Here is a 24633-nt window from a genome sequence, read left to right as displayed (position 1 = left end):
GGAAAACACTGTAAAGTTATTTCATTCGTCTTGAGACTCATCAGTGCTGCACATCCCATAAAACTCAATGAGATTCGAACACGTGACCTTCTGGCCAGCGGTTTAACGCTTAACCATTTACCAAAAAGGGAGGCTATAAGCAGTATCACTAATTCACACTTAGGATATAGCAGCGCCATTCACCCTTCAGCCACGTACCAATCGACAGTTTGGTTCAGACAGAAAAACGCTCGTAGTCGGAAGTCCGTTCTGGCCGGTGGCAAGTTTATTACCAGATACACAGCACCACTCAGCGCAAAGCGACTGACACACTGCTAAGCCCAGCTTCACAAAGACATACTGTCTATGTCACCTTGATTACTGATGTAAAGTTTGCAATGAAACTGCCAAACTTAACGAACGAAAGGGCGACTTTCGTTTCACCAGTTTTTCTGCAATCTTGGAGATGCAGGCCAAGGTTGCTGAGATCGAACACATGTTTACCGACTTGTTCTTCCCTGATTTGATGTTGTGGACCACAGTCTCCTCAGTGCATTCTTATTACCGTGAACCCCGGTCTGGATAGCCGATTGATAACCTAGTGCACTTGGCCAAACCAGAAAAAGTCAGTGAACGTGCGAACCGACTGATTTATTTATCACTGTCATGTACAAGCGGTCAAAAACTGAAACTAAGAATACAACTCATCTGTCAAGGATGAGTGAAGAACAACCAATGGAATCTGTCTCAACAAAAAACGGTTATTCCATTCGCAGTTATGTAGTCCTGTTACGTTCACAGCTAGTTCTCCTAATATAATACCTCGTTTAAAACGTGGACACAATTTGTATCGTTTCTTCACAAGTTTCAAACTGTCCGAAGCTGAATGTCAATTGGTGTTAATGTGCTATCTGCGATATGACGAAAGATATAGTCCGTCCACATGGTTAATATGACATTAATGGCTGCGCCAGCAAAATACCATTGACGTTAAAGTGCCCTAAATTCCGAATAGAACAACAATGAACCCACACTTCAAGATACACCCGATGACTTGCGGCGAGGCACACAAGAAAGCTGACCACTATTTCGTATGGTACATTCGTTTGCTAAACTCAGTGTTCGGTACCAGAAATGATTACAGGGGGTGACTGATGCAGCTCATATTGACCCACAAATGTTCTGGTTCATCAAAGCTAAACAGAACTCAGCTTCCTCGCCAAGTGGCTTTCCCGCGTCTTGCTTTCCGAAGAAAAGTGGTTCTGATTGTCCTTCTAAGAGGGAAGGTTGCTATTTAGGCATGAAAACTTGGACTATTCCGCAAAAATAACACCACGGCTGTTTGTTGGTAGACGTCTTACCGAAAGAGGTGTACAGAGGTGCACACATAAACATACGCAGCAGGCCATGTTTTAGCGCGAGTTTCATTAGCGTGGATATCACTTACAGTGGATGGGAGTTGCCAATGCCAAGGCCAAAACTATTGGCCAAATACCACAAACGATTCTCAAATTAACTGCACTCCAATATTATCCACATCGACTAGTCCACGGAAGTTTACATCCACTCAGCACATGGCAAAAGAATTGGCGAAAAAAAGTGGACGCCGGTGATTGACCTATTCTTGTTAATTTCAAAGGACGGTTTTTGTTCCCCTCCGGATCTTTTTTCTCCATATTAATGTGAAGCCCTAGGGATAAACACACACTGGTCCCGAATGTATGCGTTCGCTGGCGAAAAGGGTATTCGGAATTTACCGATTGCGGCTCATGAACGATTCTCAAAAGTACTCCGTACGTAGGTATATTACTTGTGCATTATGTCCAGACTACTTTGCTATGCTCGTTCCGCACGTGCAATCGCCTGCATGTGTCCACTTGCCGTTCAATCAACCAGCAATTCAGGAGCCTTGATTAATCAAAAACAGTCACCTGACTATTTCACTGAGTTGAGTGTGACATTACACCATCGATCCGCTGAATAACGTCTGAACGGAGAGCCACCAAGCACCATGATTAAAAAATCTTACAACACGACCATTTTCAGATTGGCGGCATGAAAATTACAAACTTATTCTCATCCCTGGAAGTCAGGATTAAGTCCCAAAGGCCCAGATTACATTTGGCGATATGTAAGGGGAGTGATCACCTTAATTCTCATGGAAGTAAAAAAAAGATGAACAGGATCTTGACAAACAGGCGCATTTGCAAATCGATTGCGTTTTTCCGGGAGACTCAAATGAATCTCTCGTTCATCATACTCTTCACCTGAATGTATCACACACAGGGCGCCTCATATATCAGTTAGATATTCGAGATTCAATTGCGTCTCTCATGAAAGCCAAATCGATTTGCAAATGAGGGCATTTGCCGAGATTAGTCCCATTTGGGTTCAAGTAGAACATAAGCTTGACGGAAACTCGGGGACTGCCTCTATTTATTGAGCCCAAATTAAGATGAAATCGGTCGCGGGCTGTCGGATTTTTCAGTAAAATTGTGGGTAGTTTCCTTTGTGAATAGGCAGGGCCTACTGCAAGGGATAAGATGCTTTTCATCGGAGATTCTATACTGTGAGTAAAGCCAATCTGTGCTGAAATGCCTAAAAGTACCACACAACTGGTTCATTTCCCTTGGAAATCATCTGTACAGCACATCCGACGAAAATGTAGAAAGTTTCGAACCCGAGACTCCCCGCCCGATAGTTTGAACACTTAGCCGTTTGGCCACGAGCAGGATAGAGTGCCGTTCAGTTCAGTCGCGTGATTCACATAATGTATTTACTCGCAGTGACCGGCTCCTCGCGCGACAAATGCTCAAACGAAAGTTTCAGTCATGTCAATTTGTTCTCTCACTGAGCTGCTTACAGGTTACTATTATTATTTTCAACGGAGATGTCGTCCTGTAACGACTAAGCGTCTAAACCACTGGCCAGAGGGGCCCTTTTAGAATTTCTTTGGAGTTTACACTTTAGTGAGGATTCCAAGATTGGATGATAAAGCCGTACAGTTCTTGTTGGCCTTTCAGTTTAGATTGGCCTCACTTACTGGGAAAAATCTCCACTGGAAACTTACCAAGTATTCCTATACTACCAGTGACATAATGATCTGCCTGACTTGACAGCCAAGGGCTACTAGTGGAACTGGTACCGTTATAGGTTGTGGTGAATCTCGCATAGAACGCCTGAAGTTAGGCGCTCTTGACATGTTAATGCCTAGGTAGGAGAGTGGAATAGGCGTACATTTTGGAAGGTATTATAGGTTCTACAAAAGTTAGTTGCATTCAACACGTCGTTTTCTGTCGAAGGACACTCAATATGAAAACCTTAGTGAATATACATTCATTTGCAAACTAATTTGGTTTTTCGAGAAACTCACATGGAACCCAGCTGAATCTCTCGGTTTTGATGTTTCCAGGCAACTGAATGTGCTGCCCCAGGCCGCCTCATGTTTCGGTCGCTGCGGTATTCGAGATATCGCGATACATACATAGAACATAAGGTTGACGAAAACTCGAGGACTGCGCCTACCTGATGGGCCCCAAGAAGGGCGAGACCGGTCGTGGACTGTCGAGGTGTTTTCAGCAACCTTATGAGTAGTACATTACAACAACATGACCACCTCATTTGTTTGGCAATTTTCACCCTATGGTTTGTCACCGTTTGGAGAATTTGGAAGCCTGGAATTTATCACGTAAAACTTGCTCGGCCTCCAACATAATTCACACACGGAGATTGACTTTAATTTTCCTAGATTTTCACTTAAATATATAAAAAAAGTGTATCAGTGTTACGAAAAAAACAGCGAAGCATGACTTGTCCGACTGATACGCATAACCAGTGCACCGAGTATATGTTTGTTCTATAGAATGGTCGGATAGTCTTGTCATCTGTATCCTCAAAGGCAAATGAGTCTGCTGGGATGTGACGCCGAGTCACAGCGCACATTTTTACGAATTCTGTCACACGTTACCATAGATAAAGTAGCTCAGGAAGCAAACCACTAATTCTAAATTGACTGCCTCAAGATCCATTGAACCGTTCGAATAAAACCAGCAAGGAATGCGGCTGGACTACATGCCTATGACTGGTTGACCGCTATTTGATGGTTTTTTAGCCTGCTCATCTTGCTATCCAACTGGTTCACTGGAACGTTTAGCTGGAGTACAACAAATCAAGTACAACCCACATGACCTGCGGATTCAGTGAAGCCGCAATGTACGCGATAGATTTCATCTCAGTTTAGTTCTTGCGCACCTTGTCATATCGACCATTAGGCGATAAAGTCATACTCAGAACATTTTCATTCACGTACTGAAATATTCTTGGAAGAAGGTCGGTGTTCGCGAGTTTGTGCGTGTGACAAATTTGTCTGTGTCAAATAAATGACTTGCACGTCAAGGTTGTCTACTTCGTTTGCTCCGCAGAGCGTCATTCGCAAGGCAGTTCGTGGTGCCTGTCATCGGCTCCACTCATTGTTCTCTGAATGTATACATTCACAGGCCTATTGTAAGATAAACTGTCCAAAAATTAGTAGAGTTAAGCTAGTGAATCCTATCATGGTCTTTTAAATGCCTCTGCATCTTCAGCAAACAAATGGGGCTCAGTAAACTGTTCGACAATATACGATTAAACATGAAATTTAATCTTACGGTCAAATATGATTCCTGCTTCATAGAATTTCATTATCTTACGGCAGATCTACCCAATTTTCCGAAATGCAAGTAGTCTGTTGTCCTGGGTACCAAAACGGTGCGTTCACTCGGTTATACAATATTTACACAAGCGCTCTCACTAGCCTTGTCAGTATTGTTCAAATGTGATTACGCAGGGTCAAAAACCCGCCTACCTAAATATCGCAGGTTTTGGGTGTGTCGGGAATTGCCTAATTCACACTTTGTCAGTCCTATCCTGTATACAATCTTTTCTACTTTTTTCCTGAAAGCAGTGTAACGGTGATACTACTGATGGGGAGGCGTGCGAGCAGTATGTTTTTCTTCTTGTGAGTTCGCCTTGCGTCTCTTGAAAACAGAGACCTGTTGCAGAATTTGTGGAGTCGCTTTGTAGCATTTGATTGGATTTGAGCAATGAATGATTGGAGTCAATGAATATTCAGGAAAGTTAAAGAAGACGAGTTCAGGAGAAGATGGGTGTCCAGTTTTTGTAAATAAGGTGCAAATGAGAGTTTTGCTTCCCTGACCAATAGTGTGTAACTGGTCAGTTGGGATTTTCTAATAAATAACTCTGTAGCGAATTGTTTTCTCCTTTCAGTGGTAGTCATAGTGAGGCACCGATTTGTTATGGCCATCTACGGAATAGGATTCGCCAAGGTCATATCGCGAAATTCCGCTCGGCTCAGCTGCTTAGCTGCCGTTAATTATGGAGTCATACTGAGAAGGCAAGGATTGTGACTGCAAAAAAGCGAGAAAGAACTGTTCAACCTTTCTACCCTTTCCTTTATTCTGCGGCATACTAATATTTCTAGTCTCTATCATGATTGCAACTAATCCGAATAGTTGCTTCCGTTCCATGTAAACGTACTAACCCCTTCACTTAACAAATCTTTGACTCCGCCAAACCTACTCTACCACTTACCGCTTGTTATCTCCGGTTCATCATAACTATCCTGAAAATCAACGGTTCCTCCCAAACAGCTTGCTATCCACTTCACTGTAAGTTTTCAGCTCATCACTACCATCCCTTTCTCATAATCTTTTAAGTCCATTTGACCGTAGCACTACCTTCATTACAATGGTTTACCAGTCTGGGACAACTTAGCAAATTTTGGCTCAAAAGTCTTTTCAAAGTTGTACAATCCTCGGAGCCGCACTGCCTTGGAGAATTTAGATTTGAGGGGGTGGAGATGAGTAATTTCTGTGCGCAGCGAAATTTGACACAAAATGGTGCAGGAAACGAAGTGTCGGAGAGTGTATGCACTACGAGTAAAATTTCGCAGCACTAGGATAGAGCGTGCAACAGAATGCATGACAAAATGCATGGTCAATGGCATCCGCGGTTTTCTGTACGCAGTGGGCAAAAGTTGCGCCGGATTGCCATTGAAAAGGAACTGCACGCAGGAATAAAACGAATAACAAATATGAATACTTTCAGAATATTTGCTGGCTTTGTAATCGTGATTCTCGAGCCTGACGGTTTTGCTTTTTTGTATTCTATGAAACGGTCGATTTGTCAGTAATTTCCGCGCAGTTCACCAAGTTATCTGGCACAATGGTGGATCAAACGGTACCCAAAATTGTTTACCAGGACTTTATATCGGGTTGAGGGAGACCGAGGCGCTAATTGCAAGCTTGATCAGGGGAGTGTGGTTTTGAGGAATTCAGAGTTTTTCAGATCAAGCTTTCGTAGATGTCCGCGTATAAAAAACCATAATAAGTTATAAAATTCACAGTACTTTCCATGCCTGCAGACAAGTCCTCAAGTGCTTGCTACAGAAGGGGAAAAGGACTCTTGTCTTGTGGCACGTTGGAGTGGTCGCTGTGGGTGAACCTTTACATTTTCTACAACCACAGCCACATTACAGCATTGTGTAGTAAGTAGTCTTTGAAACATACAAAATGTATCTGAGGAATTTACAGCGGTCTATCGGGTAGCAGGATCCACACGACCATGTGTTGCATGAAGCGTATGAAATACCGACGTTCAATAGTTTAGCTCACGCATATCAGTTCATTTAAGTTTTATCAACAATAGGCAGTTATTCAGCACCTTTTCTCTTGATGTATCGTTCCACAGTAGTCCGGTCTTCTAAGTGGATTGTGTGTCGTCAGTTTACTAAAGCCCTGAACGTTTTATGGAGACAAAATGAACACACCTAGTATACATCTGGCACACACAATGCAATGCGGCGTTCGCACGCACGACGCTATTAGGCACTGTTCTATCAGGTTTTGTCTGCAAACATCATATGACATTTTCGTACCGCACGAAGAGATTATGAACCCGACATTTTGAAACGATAACAAGTTATCTATTCAAACCAAAACTTCTCTCATTTATTGCTTATTAAGTCGGTGGATTTGTCATTAGGGCTCCCTCTTGCACGCGTTGTAATAACTCCCATGTGTTCTGTCAAGCATAGCGAGATTTACACAAATACTGTTCCGTCATCTCAAAACAGGCCGTTAGGTAAACGCTATTCATAGATTCTTTACTAATCACCGCCCGCAAGATGTCAATTTCTCCGGAAAACTCATTTCGTTAGGGGTTAACAAAATTAATTATGGCCTTAACCAAAACTCATTGCCAGTCGTCAAAAAGGGGTGAATTTTCAAATTTTTCATTTTGCATCTAGCTACCAACAATACAGTGAGCAACTAAAAATAACTGGAGAGTTTAAATTCATCTCATTGTGAACAGAGATGTGAACCCCAGTATGCAAATATATGACTTCGCTGCACGCCATGGTTATTGACCAAAAGCCGAAAATTTTTCGTTTAGATAGTATATCTTAAAATGGTAGTCTTGTGTTTTGGTCCCCGAGCTGAACAGTTGATCTGCAAATGTGTGGTCGTTCTTCGAGGAGATATTGCCATTTGCTAGTTTGTGATGGTGTCCGTCGCAGTCCCTTTGGATTCGACACTGCCATGTTTCCTCATGGTCCTTGTTTCAAATCTAGGGTTTTATAACGCGAAATGAAGAATAGTATCAGTGATTCACCGAAATGGTAATCTGGCCTCTAATTTATAAGTTCTCTCCCATCCCAGGAAGCAACTCCTGAAGAGGTTTGAAATGCGGAATTGAGGGTAAAATTAATACTAGTTTACAGTGATTTTCTTGTAAGATTCTTGAGCAGCTTGTTTAGATGTTGGATTGTTTCTTGAATGCGTTGCATTGTTACCCATACTTTACATTAATATACACCAAGTTGCATTTCTTCGTGTGCCCCGTTACAGATGGAGCACGAAACGGCGTAGTGAAAAATCCAAGTTTACATATTATGACGAAACCACACACATTAGTTTGGACCCAGATCATTGTCCTTCCCTGCAATTGAGGACTTGTTCTCTACGCTACACCATCAATTTGAAATAGGCATGCAATTCGCCGTATCACACAATCTGGTGGGTTGGACACCAAGGAGAATGATTAAATCGCCGTCATCTCAAAATGTCCCAGATCTGTTCTTACCTGAAAAGATGCTGCAATGAATAACATCTTTCTAGAAAAGGGCTAAATGTCCTGGTACCAGGTTGTTGGGTCACGAGACACATGATTTTAAGAACACAATGGCCTGCTTAATCAGATTGTGAGGTAATTTTCAGCTAGATGCCATTCTGCCAGGATGGACCATAGTAAATACTGATAGACTGGTTCAAAAAAAGTTTTTTTCAACCGACCGATATCACTGAGCCAGTGCAAACAGGTAGCCTTTGAGGGCAGAAATTACTGGAGGACCAGGCTTGACCTTGAAAGCCTGACCTTGAAAGCCTGACCTTGAAAGGCTTCGACAAACATCATGGACTATACATAGGGTTTACTGGCATTTCTGGTGAATGGTTGCTACAAGTTAAAACAACTGAGCTTGGCACACGGAGCACAGGCAATTGCGATCCCATGGAAGAAATTAGTAATGATGGGTTCATCTGCCTAATCAAACGGAAAATAAGTTATGAATTGTCAACGGTTATAAAATGGGAGTGACTGGTTCTTGAAAGTCAGCTCACTAGGCATCTTGTCCTGACTGAGTTTTCTCCGGACGCATTCACCTTGTGAGTCCTAATCAGAATGAAAAGTAGAATAGATAAGAAGATACCGGGAATACACATTGACAGGACTGATGTAGCCAGTGCTGAAGGCCATTTCTGTTGTCTGTTACCATTAGATTTGGCGGGCACACAACTACAATAGAGCTGTGTGAGTCATTGTTTTGTTTGTTCATGAACGTACGGTCGGAACATACACTGCAACTAGCATCCTATCGAAACATACAATAACTGTCCAAAGAATCCTAACATTATCTCCCAGGACCCAGAGCTCGATATCTGTGGGAGAATGGGGGAATAGGATGGCATAGGCAGTTGAACGTCGTGAAGTAACCATGTTCTTACTGATGAATACTTTCAAAATTCATTGATTCCATAATAAGTAGTCTCACTGTATAATATCTTCGTTTGGGGTTTATGAATGATTGGTCCTGATCCACTTCTATGTACAGTTTAATTCGTTCTGAGCTACAAGCTTTTCTCGGCTATCTGCTAGTATGTGAGTTATTTTTATGGAAGTGAAATGTGACTCACAGCATTGCCAGGGACTCGATGGTGAGCTTGCAGTCTGCAGGTCGTTTTTTGGAGTTTTACTTGAGATAAAACTCTGTACGACTGTTTTAGTTTAGTTTAAAATCAAGAACCCTGTGCACCTCAAGAATTTGCGGGGCTCGCGATCTTCTGCTGAGTTGCCGTGTTCTTTATCATTCGGCCAGGGATTCAGCTCAACAGTGCTACTGGCCCACAGTTAGCCAGGATGTGATGGCGTCGAACTCTCTTTCGGGGTTTACGAAGTTTCAGACTGGAGACTCAGCTCCACATTCCAAGTTAAATATCCAAGCTATTGATCACCTGGTGGTGGTGTGATGTTCAACTAATAAAAGGGAATCCGGGGTTCAAATAGCCTTGGAATTTCACGACAGTCACTATTCTGATGTTTACCGAGGTAGCTAAAAAGCTGTGAGCTGTCTTTCTGCTTCTCAGCGTTGGGTGACTTTACGCATAGATTGTAGAACTGACTGAAACTTCAAGGTCTTCTTGTCGCATACAACCAGTACTTCGTACCATAACTACAGAAAAGTGACCCACCACAAGCTATATGAATCTTCCAACTGAGATCCATTACCTTGGGGGGGGGGCAGTCATCTCTGGACTAAACGACACAAATCACTTGAGCGGGAGACAATGGTGCTCTAAACTGTTCTGGTTTGTGCTGTTTGCACTGTTAATCTTGTAAAGGCAATCCGAATGGTAAAAACTACGACTCCCAACCGAACGGTAATGAATGCTTACTGCTGACAATTTCCGCCATGAGCAAAATAGCTCTCACTTATATTTATGGTTTCCAGCATAGGTAAAATCTACTTGTAAGTACAATTTGATAGCGATCTTCAAATGACTGGCGGTTAATTGATTTCAGCAACATATTTACTTTTAATTTTAGTCATGTTTACTTAGGGTAGGCTAGTCTACTTGTCCTAAATACAGTTTTCCCGTAAAAAAAGCCACAGATCGTAACTAAACGAGATAAAACTGTTTTGGCAGCTCGATCTGTGGAGTGTGGGAGTCGAGATGGCTCAGTGGTTAGAGCGCGAATTTACTGACCGGAAGGTTGATGGTTCGAACCCGACCTCTGCATCTCTACTTCCCCGTATAGGCTTGAGCAACCTGGCAGCATCCCAGCCCGCGTGCCTCCTTCGTGTGGCATGACAGCTAGGCACCGAAAGGGTGTTACAGCTGAACGATCGTTATTAGTATTATCTGTGGAGTGTTTTTTGCAGACGAGGTTTACCTTGGGACAAAATTTGGCTGTGGGTCAGATAGATATAAACCATTGCTGCTCCGCGCTTATTGACCACTTATGACGTAGTATGCCAGCTAGTTCTGCCTCGAGCGTAAGCATTCCGGTGTCTGGGCTGGTTTACCTTAAGCCCAGAAAACGGAGAATCATCTTACTTTCTACACATTCTGCCGGTCGCTTGGACTCACACCACAACAGCTACGGACCGCAAGGAAGCTACCATAGTCTGCATGGTGAGCACAGACTTTCGCAAGTTCATTGTCCAATGTATTCTGCAGCCACAAATAAAGGAAGCAAAAGTCGGTGGGAGTGTCACTTTGTGCTACAAGTGGTATGCACAGGAGTCTTAAATTGACAGCTGGAAAAACGCCTCCTTACATATGAACTTACACAATGAACCCATGGTCAGATTGAGCACTGGTAAGAGCTTGTTTGCAATTAAAAATCGTCCAAAGTAATTTTCACAAATGTTTTTTTTTCGAGGAACAATGTCCAGGACACACCATTGTTAATTGACGTCTTGAAGTTCCTTTCACCACAACAGGTGGCTTTAATCATTCGCCTCCAAAGGTATGCCGCGAGGAGGCTATGCCACTTTACCACAGAAGATGCGGGCTATCACCGGAAGAATAAAAACAAGCACAAGCAATAGTGACATATTGAGGGTCTCTGAACACATGATTTTCTGTACACACTTGGGAAGTGATCTGTGTGGAAAGGTCACTCGACGTCAATCGGAGATGGGGTTTGCTACAGTGGACACATTGTTCTGATGGACATTCAAACCTAAACGGACAAGCACTTGGGACAGCGTAAACAGCAAAAGCGTACTGCGCGTGTCTTCCTCACTGTTTTACCGAAGTGTCCGATAGCACATCAGCGCACCTCAGATGTGGTTAACGAGTAAAAGACCCTTTAAAAGAGCCATTTAATAAGCATTTTTTTAAATTAGACCATTAAAGCCAGATTTGTTCTCTTCTGTGCAATGGCCAGTAAACAAGCAAAATTCTTTTCAAAAGCTGAGACCAACTGTAAAGTCACCATTACTTTATCCGGAATCATCATGGAACCAGGAGATTTGATCTGACTTAAGTTGCAACATATTCTGGGTATAGCATCACTTACCATTCAATGTGCAACTAAAATTCCAGTAAGTTACTAATGACGGATTGACTAGAAGAACAGTCGCTTGCTATACAGATAGCAGGGGCGAGATTGTCCAAGTGGTTAGAACGCGAATTTACTGACCTGAAGGTCCGTGGTTCGAACCCGACCTCTGCCATTCGAATTTGCCTGTCTAGGCTTGGGCAACCTGGCAGTATCCCAGCCCTCGTGCCTCTTTCGTGTGGCATGGCAGCTAGGCACGGAAAGGGTGCTACAGCTGAACGATTATTTTTTTATACAGATAGCTGCGGATCCTAGTCTCCCTCACGTTGTGTCTGATATGCATTGCTGGGGAAAACAGTCCTAAAATGATTATTGTGGCCTAGGCTTACTGGACTTACAAAAGGAATTTCAAAACTAAAACTTCGGATTCACACCCGTGTTGGAAAACAGACCTGTTTTCTTTCTGGATCCAAAGTAGCTCTTCTTTGAGGTGATCACTATTGGATATCTTCAGTCTGGTGAAATATATTTTCTCACTTGCGTCTCTCGACTGGTATTAAAAAGTAGAAGTGACTTACATGAGGATTTTCAAAACATTCACGAAACAAATCAACGTACTGAAGGTAAAGATTCTTCATTGAGCTATTGGTCTTTAGAATAAGGCATTACATGTTTGAACGAGGGTGTTTTTGTCTTCCAAGAGGTGCTACTCTTGATTCGAATCCCACGAGTTCGAGCGGTCTTAGTTACAACCGAGCTCTCTTGATGTGTGTATACTTTGGAAAGGAGCGCTCTCTATATGCGTATGAATGTATCAATAAATACGCCAACTGAATAATGAAATAGCAATGTTGTGGAATGTAGGTAGCTCGGGTGCGCTGTTTGGTTGTTGGCCTGTTCGCCAAGCTTGGCAGTTGGATTGCAAACATTTCATCACCAATCGAGGTGACACCGTCAGTGCAGGGTTGAGTGGGTGAATCCCTCCTACTCTGCCTGTGATTATATAGCTTCTAAACACTATCTGGTAGTTCTGAATAATGAATTCCAGAATGGCAGACTCCAAAACTTCAACTGATGCAATAGCCTTCTAGAAAGTTTGACGAACTGCGGTCCTCATGGAGTGTGGGGTTGTACAGCACGACACGCATCGATACTGCGAAACAGGCGGGAAGTTCAAAACAGTTACAACCTTTCTTGTAAAACTATGACTAGATGGACTCGCACAAAACACGCGGACGTGCGTGCATATCAGCCTACGAGTCACCAGTCTATCTGCACTGATCCGTTTGCTAAAAGCAAATAAATGCACTGATGTTAATTTCTTTCAGTTGGTGACTGACCGACATTATTCTGCGGGTGGGAATATCGCAAACCAAATGGTTACATATCATCCATTGTCACCTAAAAGGGTATGCCAAAAGGCATGATTGTTGTAACGGCAAAGTTTTATCGGATCGGTTCGCTGCCTGTTTACGGTTGATGTTTTAATTTACAAGCTAAACTTAAATTCCTCGGGGACGGTTGGGTAGATGTTCACGTTACCTTAGTTGTCGACTGGCGCACGCTGTACTGGAACGATACTGGCATTTGTCATTCTACATTTTGAAGAAATCAGTATCACTGGAGTAGCCTATGTTTCTTTTATAGTTCAAGTGGATTGTAAAAAAAACAGAAAAATACGATTGAATTCCCGCATAAGATCGAAAGTGGTTAGATTTAATTTTTCCGAGTTTTTTTCTGAGGACTACATGTTGTTGTCCGAGGCGCAGCTTAGCTGAGCGTAAAACTCACTGGGGAGAAGAAACAGGTTAATGTGGACTGTGGTATCTAAGTTATCTACGGATTGCTTCTCCTTTTGGTCCGTGTTGGTGAGGGAGTTCCCTAAGGAGTTCTGGAGTCACTGTCGTACTGAGTTGGTAAACCAAACGTTTCCTTTGTACCAGACACTGCAGGAGATTTTGTGTACCTGAAACTGCTTTTTCGCACTCGAAGGTGCTCCATCGATTGTTGTATTCAGTAAAGCTTCAGCAGCAAAATAATGGGAAGAATAAACTGCTCTGTCGTCCGAGATGTCCTCGCAAAACGTGGTTTCATGCTCCGATTGTCGATGCAAATGAGGCTTGGGTTGAGAATGCCAGACGTGAATAGATCATAAAATAGTTAAATATTTTCAATCAGTTATACACAGCGACAACTTACTTCAGCGATCGCCAAAGATCTCTCTAAGTGTTGACTGGTAAACTGCGATCAAACAGATGTAACAACAGATGTAATGGATCGATAATGGTATCGTATCATGCGAGTGGATAAGTCGAGCGACAGACCACTTACGTTGTTGCAGACGTTTTCGCGGTCGCGGAATAGAAACTAGAGTAACTGAGGCGAAGTGTGTGTTTGCAAGGATGTTTATTCCGAAGGACAGTATTTCTTCTACGACTACTTGGGGTGGGGTGGCTCAGTGGTTAGAGCGCGAATTTATTGACCAGAATGTCCGTGGTTCAAATTCGGCCTCTGCATCTCGACTTCCCCTGTCTAGGTCTGGGCAACCTGGCATCATCCCAGCCCACGTGCTCCCTTCGGTGGCAAGGTAGGCAGGCACCGAAGACGTGCTACAGCTACCCTAATCTCCTCACAGAATTCCACCAGCAACAACAGCTTTTCCTGAAAATTAATTTCATCAAATATTCACCACCGTTAAGCCTAGGTGTGATTGTTTTGGAGTTCTTATTTTGGGAAAATTGCCATTCTTGCACAGTGATGCGCAATGACTTCTGAGATTTATCTGAGTTCTCATTTATATGCCAAATTTTTTACTCATTTGCACTGCAAGCTGTGTTATGAAATAGAGCAACTTTCTTGTTCAAGGACAGACTTTGACAAAGGGCTGTCTCTGGCATTATCTAAAGAGTGAAGCAGATTGGATACATCAGTTCATTCGAATCGATCTAGTTTCGGGGTAAGAAAGCTCCAAATCGAATGCATTACAATCAGACCGTCTGTAGATTGAAATGTCATCTCCTAGACTTCAAAGGGGCTCCGTAAATAATACCTAGTCTGTATTTTGCCCGGTAGTTCTATAGACTACTTCTATAAGCCAGCAAAGGTCACAGTAAGGTGCATCGGTGTTTCAAACAGGTCCTCCAAGGGATGCGGTTTCCTGTGTAAACCACATCGAAGGCAGTGAGGAAGCTGAAACACACAACTGGATCTATTGCTCAGGGCTATCTGTTGCAAAGACCAAGAATCATGTACTAATTCTCGTTTACGCAGCCTTTGAAAACCATGTCGGATTGTCAGCTGATGACACTGAGTATTTTATCCAAACGATTCATGAGACCGCGAATGATTGACTTACATGTAATGAATCAGTACTTCAGAACAAAAGGAGCATTTAAAAGTTAACAAACTTACCTTATACTGAATGGATCAGGAAGTTTATCCATTGATCAATCAAGAGAAGTTCAATTAAATTCAAGAGTTTGAACCTACCTCCAACAAATTTTATTCTTATTTCCTACGTTCTTTCCAGCGTTCTGAATCGCAAAGACCAGACGGTGAATCATCTTGATCGATGCAAAAAACAATGATGCACATGAAGGGGCTTGATTATCGTCGAAGCATCCATCTCGGCATTATCGATCGCATGACGCATATACATAAATTTACTTGGAAATTCGATGGCTAATGAAGAATAGCTGCTCTCGTTCATTTGAAACAAGATGAAAATGGTGTTGGAACGAGTTCAGTTTTGACTTGAACAGAACTGAGCATCTTAACTCAGCTGGTTGAATGGCCTACCTTATTTGTAATCTCGGTACTTAATGGTTTACGGAGCTTGCGTGAGGATAATGACTGCGTGTTTTGTCATGTAAAATAATATTTAACGATTTTTATTGGAGAAATTATCTGCAGGGAAATGACAGAAAACAGTATGCAACACGGTAGTTTTCGAAAAATGCAATTTCCAGGCAAACCTGCCCGCCTTTCGGTAAAATTCCGCGACATAAAGCGTCATCATTTAGATATCTTATAAACGTTCAAGGTAAGGTTCCTAATGTCCACAGAGTAGTTGGTGGGATTCTTCCATAAATTGATAGACTGCGACGGTTTAATGCAGTGGCCTACACAAGTGACAAGTCTGCCTTAGGTGAACTATTTGTTTATCGTCACGAATGAAAAGAAGTTCCTTCAAATAGTCCGACGTGTCAGGGCACAATTGAAAAAAAGCGTCGTTCAATCTTTGATGCAGTGCTGGCAAATGCCACGAATGAGTATTCATGAAGCGAGTCATTTTTGAGCGTGTGCTGTAATTTCGAAATGAGTTCCCCGTGCCGGTTTTTCGAACTTGTCTACGTTTTCCTCGGTTTAGTTAAATGAATCCACAGTTTTCGGGGACCCACTGGCTCAAGAGAAACTAACGGATACTGGACGTCAGTAAGACTGTAGCTTCCTCTGAAAAAGCATAAAGGTTTTGTTGAACTCTTTGGTCAGAGTAACCCGGTGACATTTCATGTCGATTTTCGCCTCCTATGAAGAGGCTCAAACATATTAACGTTTTTGGGAAATCTGATTAAAAATCAACCATAACATTTGGATGAAGTAAGAATTTTTGTCTTCGATCACATAGTATTCCTCACAGTGACGACTGCTTTAAGGTATACTTACAGGAATACACGCAGTGATCTTAGTTCTCTGTCTCACGAAAGAGTTCTAAGCGTGCCGTTGTCTCTTGAGAGCCAAGGGGTGGTCCTGAGATAGTCTTGCTACCTGAACCAAGTTTTACTCCAGTCACATTCCGTCGATTTCGTTTTAATGATGGGTCTGAACGGCGCGACTATGTACCTAAAATTATATAGTGTATAATGGCCAGAGGAGAAGACTACGGAAGACACATGAATCAATGTCTCAGAGGCAAAGATCTGCACGCGCGCTAAAGAATGCACAAAAAGCCGTTGAATGATCACTAGCCTTTATAGTTCAGTTACTGAATACAAACAGACAGCATCCAGGGCTTTGATGTTAGTGTCACTGATCGGCTACATTTAAGTCAGCAAAATAACACGCCAAGGCCAACAGTTCTAATATTGGAGAAGTACGGTGAAGTCATAGGGAATTAAAATATGGTGATAACTTGACCACTTAGCCAAAGATTGGAGAAGTACGGTGAAGTCATAGGGAATTAAAATATGGTGATAACTTGACCACAATAGCCAAAGTTTGGCCGTGTATTTGGTGCTATCCACGCTACTGCTAGTGATGGGTATAATCCTAGAGAAGGTGTACCATCAACTCGATGGACATAGATATAAGATCGACTGCTTTCGCTCGCGATGTGTGGATCAAGAGGCAAACCGTGCCTTGTGAGCAATGCTATTACTAAAGTCTAATATAAGGAGAATTAAGGTCAGGAGAAATACGTCTTCAATAATTTACCATTTCGTCTTGAATCGTTTATTACCCTCACTGTCAGTTTGACTCCCGTGAGGTTTTTCATTTTTAGACAGCCCCACTTTCTTTCAACACAAATGGCGGCCGGATAATTCCATTCCCTTAAAAAATTGTTCACTTTTAGAGGCAGTTTTAATACGGACGTCAATATTTAAATATGTCTTAATTTCGCATGTTGTGAGTAGAAAACTGTTGCAACGCGGTATCTATGTCAAGAATGAGTGCGGTACGAATTAATGGAATCATAATTGCTTGTCATTCCATCATGGTATGTGAATAAACTTCAAATCTACGCATTTCGAGAATAATTTTATACAGCTCATATCTCATACCAAACCGGAATCGATATAAGAAAACTGCCTACAAAAGCCGAAAAAACAAAGCTCAGAGCACTGATTTCGACTGACCGGTTAGGCAAGATGGATTAATCTTGTCAGACTCAAATTTATAGTCAGTTTACTTAAGGTTCGACGGGCACTAATCATCCGTTACTTATGAACACAACCAACTCATCTTCAAAGAGAATTAGTTATCGGCGAAAAAGTTGTAATATTCACGCCATCAGAGTTTTGGATTGAGCGTTAGAAGTGTAACCGCATTCGAATTTTGTGTTAGGACATTGTTAGGTCTTTCACTCTGCCCGATCTTTACCATTTCCTTTGTAAGGTATTGTACAAATTGGCTGATATACAAGTGCGCCACAGAAGCACATGTGATCTTCCCTGTTGTGGCTAATACTGTTGAAAATGATTAGTGGCAAACAGAAAAAAAGCTGTGGGAGAGATTGGAAGCCGGGGATCTGGAGTTATGTAAATAACATTTGTTATATTACGCTACCCCTTCTTAAGGTAAAAAAGCAGGGACCATTGGTTAGAATAGGGGATTATATGCACAAGAGATGTGCATAATCATACATACAATCTAGCGTTTCATGAGTACCGTTCATGAATCAGGGAGACTATAGAAGTTTGCTTAAAAAATCCCTTGTCGGGACCACAACGCTCTGCATAATGCAGAACGTGAAGCTGTAAGGACAGAAATTAGTGTACGAGCAGGACAGTCGGACCATCCCACTCCTGCGTATTGTTCACTAGCTTCTATCACAAAATATGAACCGCAGAAGTAAGGCACAAACTGACTCTCCAAACGTGGAGCAGACAGAACGCGTGCATGAGAATTTAGAAGTCTTTGGGACCAACATTCACTGCAAAGGTAAACCGGTGATGAAGCAGAATAGTAGTCGACAGTCGGCTGTGTAACATAAATGCTTACTGGGAAGCTGGTCCAAGTAGGACTAAATGAGGTAGCACTATTTCGTGACGCCAGAAAACCAATTATTTAACAACTGGATAGATAAACTGCAAACGTAGATTCGTAACATCAACGCGCTTGCGTCATTTTCTGTAGGAAGCATGCAACTTTGTTGGTTAGAACGGAAACATTGAACCTGATTTGAACTGCCTGAATGGCGTGACTGAATTTGTTTCCACCGGTGTTATTCTGGTTAACAATGACATTATGAATAACATGACTTTACTTTTTTCAAAACAAACTCGCTGTCTCTCAGTGTAATAAAGTGATGCTCACAATGGCATTTCAGCCCCCAGATTGTCAACAGTTTTTCTAACCGAAGTTCATCCATCTGCTTTTGGATATAGAAGTATGTGGTTGTGAAATTTTCGGGTGAGGGTACAACTTTTTATGATTGTGGTGAACAGTGGTAAGATTCTAGAAAGACGTCACTGGAACAGACTTCAAACAGACGGCGCATAATGTGGTATTGTGTCAGCGGGAACACGTGGGACAAATTTGAGTAAATTTACACCTATAGTTTGGTTTGTTTATGCTGGAATCGAACGACTGCTACTATAGACGCATCGTCAACCGGATGAGCCGTCGTGGACACTGCCTTACTTAAAACACTTAGATTCCACAGAGAACGTTTGCTGTACATCAGAATAAGTTGTATACTAGATAGCTAAAGAACGTTAACAATAGACGTAGATGAGTTATTTTCGGAATTTCAGTTCTCCCAGCGTACCAAAAACTTTGATTAAGCCTTCAGCATGTAACTGAAGCCAAATGCGTTTAAACAAATCCACTTGGCTTCAGTCACTCCGTATGGTTGACTGACAGACGTTCCCGGAAGTGTCTTTAAATTTGCGTGATGTTCGACACGAAATGAAAACTTCATTCAAGCGAAAAATCGAAGATTGTATGCTCAATCGCCGCACAATCTTCTCCGTCAGTGGGTACGCTCGTGCATGTCTTTTTTCTGTCAGGTTGATAAATCTCTGAAGCTTCATGAACGGGTTGTAAAATATCTTAACAAACAGACGTCCTATTGGGTGATAAACCGAGAACGACCGTCATGCATATGCGGCTGTAAACAAAGTTCAGGCCAGTGAATGATTGACAGTTGGTGGTCCAGCACGTTACACCGATTTCCATCCGACTGCAATCAAGAGGCAGCGAGAACCGAGTTGAAGGTTACGCCTGATAACTCTACCTCAAAGAGGATGGATGCCCGAGAGACAAAATGTCCGCTTTTCGGACAAAATTCATCAATGACAAAAACCTCCTGCACATGTAGCCCTGTCTAATTGAATAAGCACACTGTACTTTATTCTGTCAAATGACTGGTGTTTTTTCATGAGAAAAATACTCACAAGGTTGCTGAAAACTCTTCGACAGCCCACGACCGGTTTCGCCCTTCTTGTCATCAGGTAGACGCAGTCCCCGAGTTCCCGTCAACCTTATGTTCTACTTGAACCCACATTGGATTGTTTTCAGCAACCTTGTGTGTAGTTTTCTTAGTGAGCATATACTGCGACATCTCGAATATCGTGCCAAATGAAACATGAGGCGGCCTGTGTGCAGCACATTCAGTTGTAGAATACCATAAGCGAGAGATTCAGTTGAGTCTCTCGTGAAAACAGAATTGATTTGCAAATGAGTGTACTTCTCGAAAATAGTGCAATTTGGGTTTAAGCAGAAGATAAGGTTGACGGAAACTAAAGGACTGTGTCCACCTGATGAGCCCCTAGAGGGGCGAAACCGGTCGTGGGCTGTCGAAGAGTGTTCAGCAAACTTGTGAGTAGTTTTCTTAATGAAAACTACTGTTTTTGTTGTTGTTCAGTTGTACTTGTCCATCACAAACATGGATGATCATGTGTTTCGACAAGGTGCATCTGGCCTCTTGTTACCTGTCGTCTGGGAGAATCTTTGCACTTTGTCACAAGCAGTGACGAAAATATTAAATTAAATTTATTGAAAAGTATGGTGTTTGCAGGAATTTTGAATTACCAATGGGAACGTGAATAAGGTTAACGCAGTAACATTTCTATCTGATCTTCATATGCATTTTTCCTCAAAACAAGCTAATGTTTTCAAAAAAACGTTTTCCTCGAAGTCGATATCATCTTTAATGCCAACCGAGTGTTTCACCTCGTCTGAGGAAACCAGACCCATTCGACGAGTCCCACGAGAAACAAGACCCGAAACGGCTCGTTCAGTTTTAAACAACCTTACTGGTAAGCTTGCGAGAAAAAAATTGCAATATCCGAGAGACCGTTCCAACTGAAACCCAAGACAGTTGTCGTGCAGCACATTTCTGTAAAGAGTACTATACACCAGAGGTTCAAGTGAGAGTCGGCTTATTCTTCTTAATATCACCTCACTTTGAAATTGACGTATTATTAGAGGAACAAGTAGTTCTGACAAAGATAAAACTGATCCCTCGCGAACTGCTTTGAATGCCTCTCACACTGTGCTCGCAAAAGCAGCAGGACTGGGGCAGAATTCAAGTCGCGCTTTGTCACGCGTTGTCTCTTTACCCAGCACTCGTCTACTTTGAACAACAGAATAAACAAGCCGATGATTTCGAGGTATCCTTAGCATCAGGAGGGTCAGCTTCCTGAAAGCAACCACTGAATGCCCAAAACCTACCGAGACTGTCAGCTCCGCTAGATGCTGACCAGACAGACAAGGCCCCCGTACTATGCAGCGCGTCACAGTCTTGTATCAAACCCAGACAGCGCGAGTCAGCGTTGATCAAGGTCAGAAAACACCCCCGCAATATGTTGCGCGTCGCAGCTTCGTACCAAAGCCAGGCATTGCGCGGCAGCATTGAACCAAGTTCAGACAGTGTCCCTCCAATAAATAGCTTGAGACCTCTGTACACTCGCACTCACTTGTTCGGAATATAGGTGTTGTGTTTCCTTCAGTGAGTCTTTTTTCTCCGGCACTAGGCACCGGAGCTGATCAGCAGCAGGTACTACATATTGGCGAATCAGCAGATATAACAGTTACTTTGACCTGCACAGCACTGCTACAAACAAACCTCTCTCTGTGACCACTCCTATACCAATAAAACCACCTAGTTGTGATCGGAAACTGCCTTGCAAGGCTCTACGCTCCAACATATCACGATCATCCTAGTACGACCAAGATTACTTATGTTTCGACGGCCATGATCAGAAGGGGTACCAGTTACCACGATATATTTGCCATTGTAGATTTTGTGTTTTTCCGAAAAACATGCTATTCATGCCTTCAACATAAGCAGCATTTGGTAGTAACTTTCTTGTTGCCACATGTAACCGAGTCGATAAACCCTTCTTTTTTTCGGTTAGTGTGAATGCGTCTGAATCACCGGCTGTTTCATGGGAATAAACTCAAGTGGATTCAAGTGGTGCTGAAGTTCCTAAAGAGCCACGTTTATCGGATTTCTTGTCAAAGAAAATTTGCAAATAAATTTTTATGGGAATTAAATATTCTCTCTGGTACCAGGATGGCTAATCAATAGGGAGAGTTGATTTTTAAATCAGTGTTTACCCAAGGCTTTATGGACAGACGGGCCCCAATATAAACGGGTTACTAAAAGCGATCGAGCCTAGAAAGAACTAATAAAACACGCATGTGGGAAGTGCAATTTACAAAAGCATTAGTGTGTTGCACCCTGCGTACTGTACACACATAAGTGAGCCTTATAATATATAAGTTCCTATATATATGTTTATGTATATGCGCCTTGGTAACTACTAAAAGTGCTATTTAAGATTCATCGCTCGGAGCATAAGTTTGAACAGTGTGTAACATTTATGTACAAGTGTCACAAACCGTGAGTACTTTTGGAGGAGTCTACGAGCCAAGTTCAAAACTGATCAATTTCCTCTTTTGGTCCAATGAGGTCAAATCGATCATCATTTGAGTATCCAGATTTTATTAACAATCCGTTCGAGTACAAGGCATATATTGTTAATGCCTTTCAAGCATTGTGGGCTGTTGCATTCTCAAACACTTAGTGACTCAACTCGAAACAGACTGCTTTCCACGCATGTTTTGACGTTTTATTTGTCTTCCAGATCACTGATCACTCATCAGTGAGATCCATAAAAGTTACTTGGAAGACTGAGAGCAAAAGAAGCGGGGCAAAACAGTTTAATTATTTTCCTTACGCACACTAAACCATTAGGGTTTAACTTTTAGCAGCTTCAGCGACTGCTGGAAGACTGAGAGCAAAAGAAGCGGGGCAAAACAGTTTAATTATTTTCCTTACGCACACTAAACCATTAGGGTTTAACTTTTAGCAGCTTTCAGCGACTGCTCTTCCAAAATTACTATGTAATTCATACACCCGAAATTCCTAATTTTCCCCAGCGTAACACATGGTGCCACCACTCTTCGACGGCTCACTTCTCGTTTGGCCAATCATAGGGGTCATTAGTGAGGTGTAGTTCCGAGGCTTTGATCAACCTTTTGTTCTTTTAGAATATCAGATTTAGTGGAACTGATGGGATTAACTTGTTTGCAAATTATTTTGGGGTTGATGGGAGACTCAACAGAAAATAGATTTTTTGGGATAAATGAGTATATTGCAAAAATTGTGTGTGAGTGATATTTGAGCAGAACATAAGGTAAGTGGGAACTTGAAGACCACGAAGCCAATCCCTGGCTGTCGAGGAGTTTCCTCGGGCATTTTGGCTAGTATTCAATCAAAAGAATGTACTGCAATATTCCGAGTATCCTACCAACTGAATCCTGAGACAACCTTTGTGTAGCACTGTCAGTTAAGGAACACCATGAAAGAGGGATTCTATTGAGTCCTTCGAGGAAACCAATTCAAGTTGCAACTGAATGCGTTTCGGTAAAATTTTCCTTTTGCTCTACCTGATAAATCTACAACTCGCTGCTCCATATTTACCTGAGGAATCTTCAATAATTTCACGGAGTGGCTAGGATTCTCCCACCTCTGGTGGGTGGCGAACTTTGCATTACATGGCTCATTTAGTTGCACCTAAAAGAGTCATAGGAAAAAAACCTTCCCAAATTTTGTGTTCACTGTGCAGTCATGGTAATCACTAAGTGAAGATGAGGATTCATTTTGTGGTTTCTCCAAATCTTCATAAGCATACCAAACACCGAAGGTGTGGTGTCTCTGGTGAACTCGTTTGCTCACTTGCCCTGCAGTCATTAGTTACTTCCGGCTAACAAACTCCTCTCGAAATATGCCAATAATAGTTTCTTCAAGAAAAAACAGGCTATATATCAAATCAACTAAACTTCAATCTGTGTTGCTTTTTGTACACATGCACCATAAATCGATCAGATAAAAAACTCCTACTTAAAAGAGGATAATCAAGTATTGAAAACTGGAGTAAATTATCATTTATACACGTATATATGATAGGGTACACTTCACGAATAAACTCTGCACAATAGTGTAGAAAAATGCTTTTGGTAACTACCTATAGATGAAAGGAGCCTGCATGTGAACTAACACAAATATTGAACAACTTAGCGCGAACGCTCTGCGATGCATCTGGCGAACTCCATACCCTTAGGAAAACCAGACAGTTACGCGGGCTTAATTGGACGGCAGTCACAACAGGGGTCCTGCTATTTGCACGAGATTGATTCAAGACAAATGGAAAAACAGAACACGCACGGTGAAGTGAAAGTCTGATTGACAAACCTAGCGACAACTTGTTGGCTATTTTTAACGAGACCGCAGTAAAACTGACCACATCCATGTTAATACTGGAGCGAACACGGAGGAAAGAATGTGAACAAGTTAATACCTGACACGTCAGAACTGCACGTTGGAATTGACATGGATTCCATTGTGTATAACAAAGAACACCACAGAAAAACACGCCTCGTAGAATGTTTCAGATCAAAATGGTGAACAGGATAATGAACCGAACAATTACAGACCACGTATGATAGATCTCCTAAAAGGTCTGCACGTTGCATTGTCTGCACGTTACATTGATGCATCGTCGTATCGATGATAAGTCGGGCTTACCAATCACATCGCTCAATTGTGAACACGTTTGCCCGTTCAGACGTAGGAATTCAGATGCGTCCAACGTGCGCTGGTGGAATAGTGGTAACACGTTCGCCTCGCATGTCAGGTGTCCGCAGTTCATATTCCAGCACGGCCATTGGATATGCACCGCTGATGAGCTCTAACAATAACGAAACTTGAGTCCAGTGCTTCCTCCCCCTTTGGGGTGGATTCACCAGAATAAGGAGGACGGCTGTTCAAACGAGAGTGATGTATATGTGAGCAAAAAG

At 42.3% G+C, this 24633-nt stretch overlaps 2 protein-coding genes across 2 annotated transcripts; one reads left to right on the top strand and one right to left on the bottom strand.

Annotated features, from left to right (window-relative positions):
- Window positions 1-3507: 3507 nt before the first annotated feature.
- T265_02010 (hypothetical protein) lies at window positions 3508-10561 on the top strand (the record flags this gene model as incomplete). The annotated part of the gene is made up of 2 exons (XM_009166158.1): window positions 3508-3548; window positions 10354-10561. The coding sequence occupies 2 exons, from the start codon at window positions 3508-3510 to the stop codon at window positions 10559-10561; spliced, it is 249 nt and encodes an 82-aa protein (XP_009164422.1).
- Window positions 4935-11849, bottom strand: T265_02009 (hypothetical protein; the record flags this gene model as incomplete). Its single annotated transcript, XM_009166157.1, has 4 exons — window positions 4935-5204; window positions 10183-10247; window positions 10302-10505; window positions 11657-11849. The coding sequence occupies 4 exons, from the start codon at window positions 11847-11849 to the stop codon at window positions 4935-4937; spliced, it is 732 nt and encodes a 243-aa protein (XP_009164421.1).
- Window positions 11850-24633: the final 12784 nt, after the last annotated feature.

Source organism: Opisthorchis viverrini (genome assembly GCF_000715545.1).
Source record: "Opisthorchis viverrini unplaced genomic scaffold opera_v5_23, whole genome shotgun sequence".
In the NCBI taxonomy this organism is placed as follows: Eukaryota; Metazoa; Platyhelminthes; class Trematoda; order Opisthorchiida; family Opisthorchiidae; genus Opisthorchis; species Opisthorchis viverrini.
Note: the sequence above shows the minus strand (reverse complement) of the source record. Positions and strands in the feature narration are given on the sequence as shown.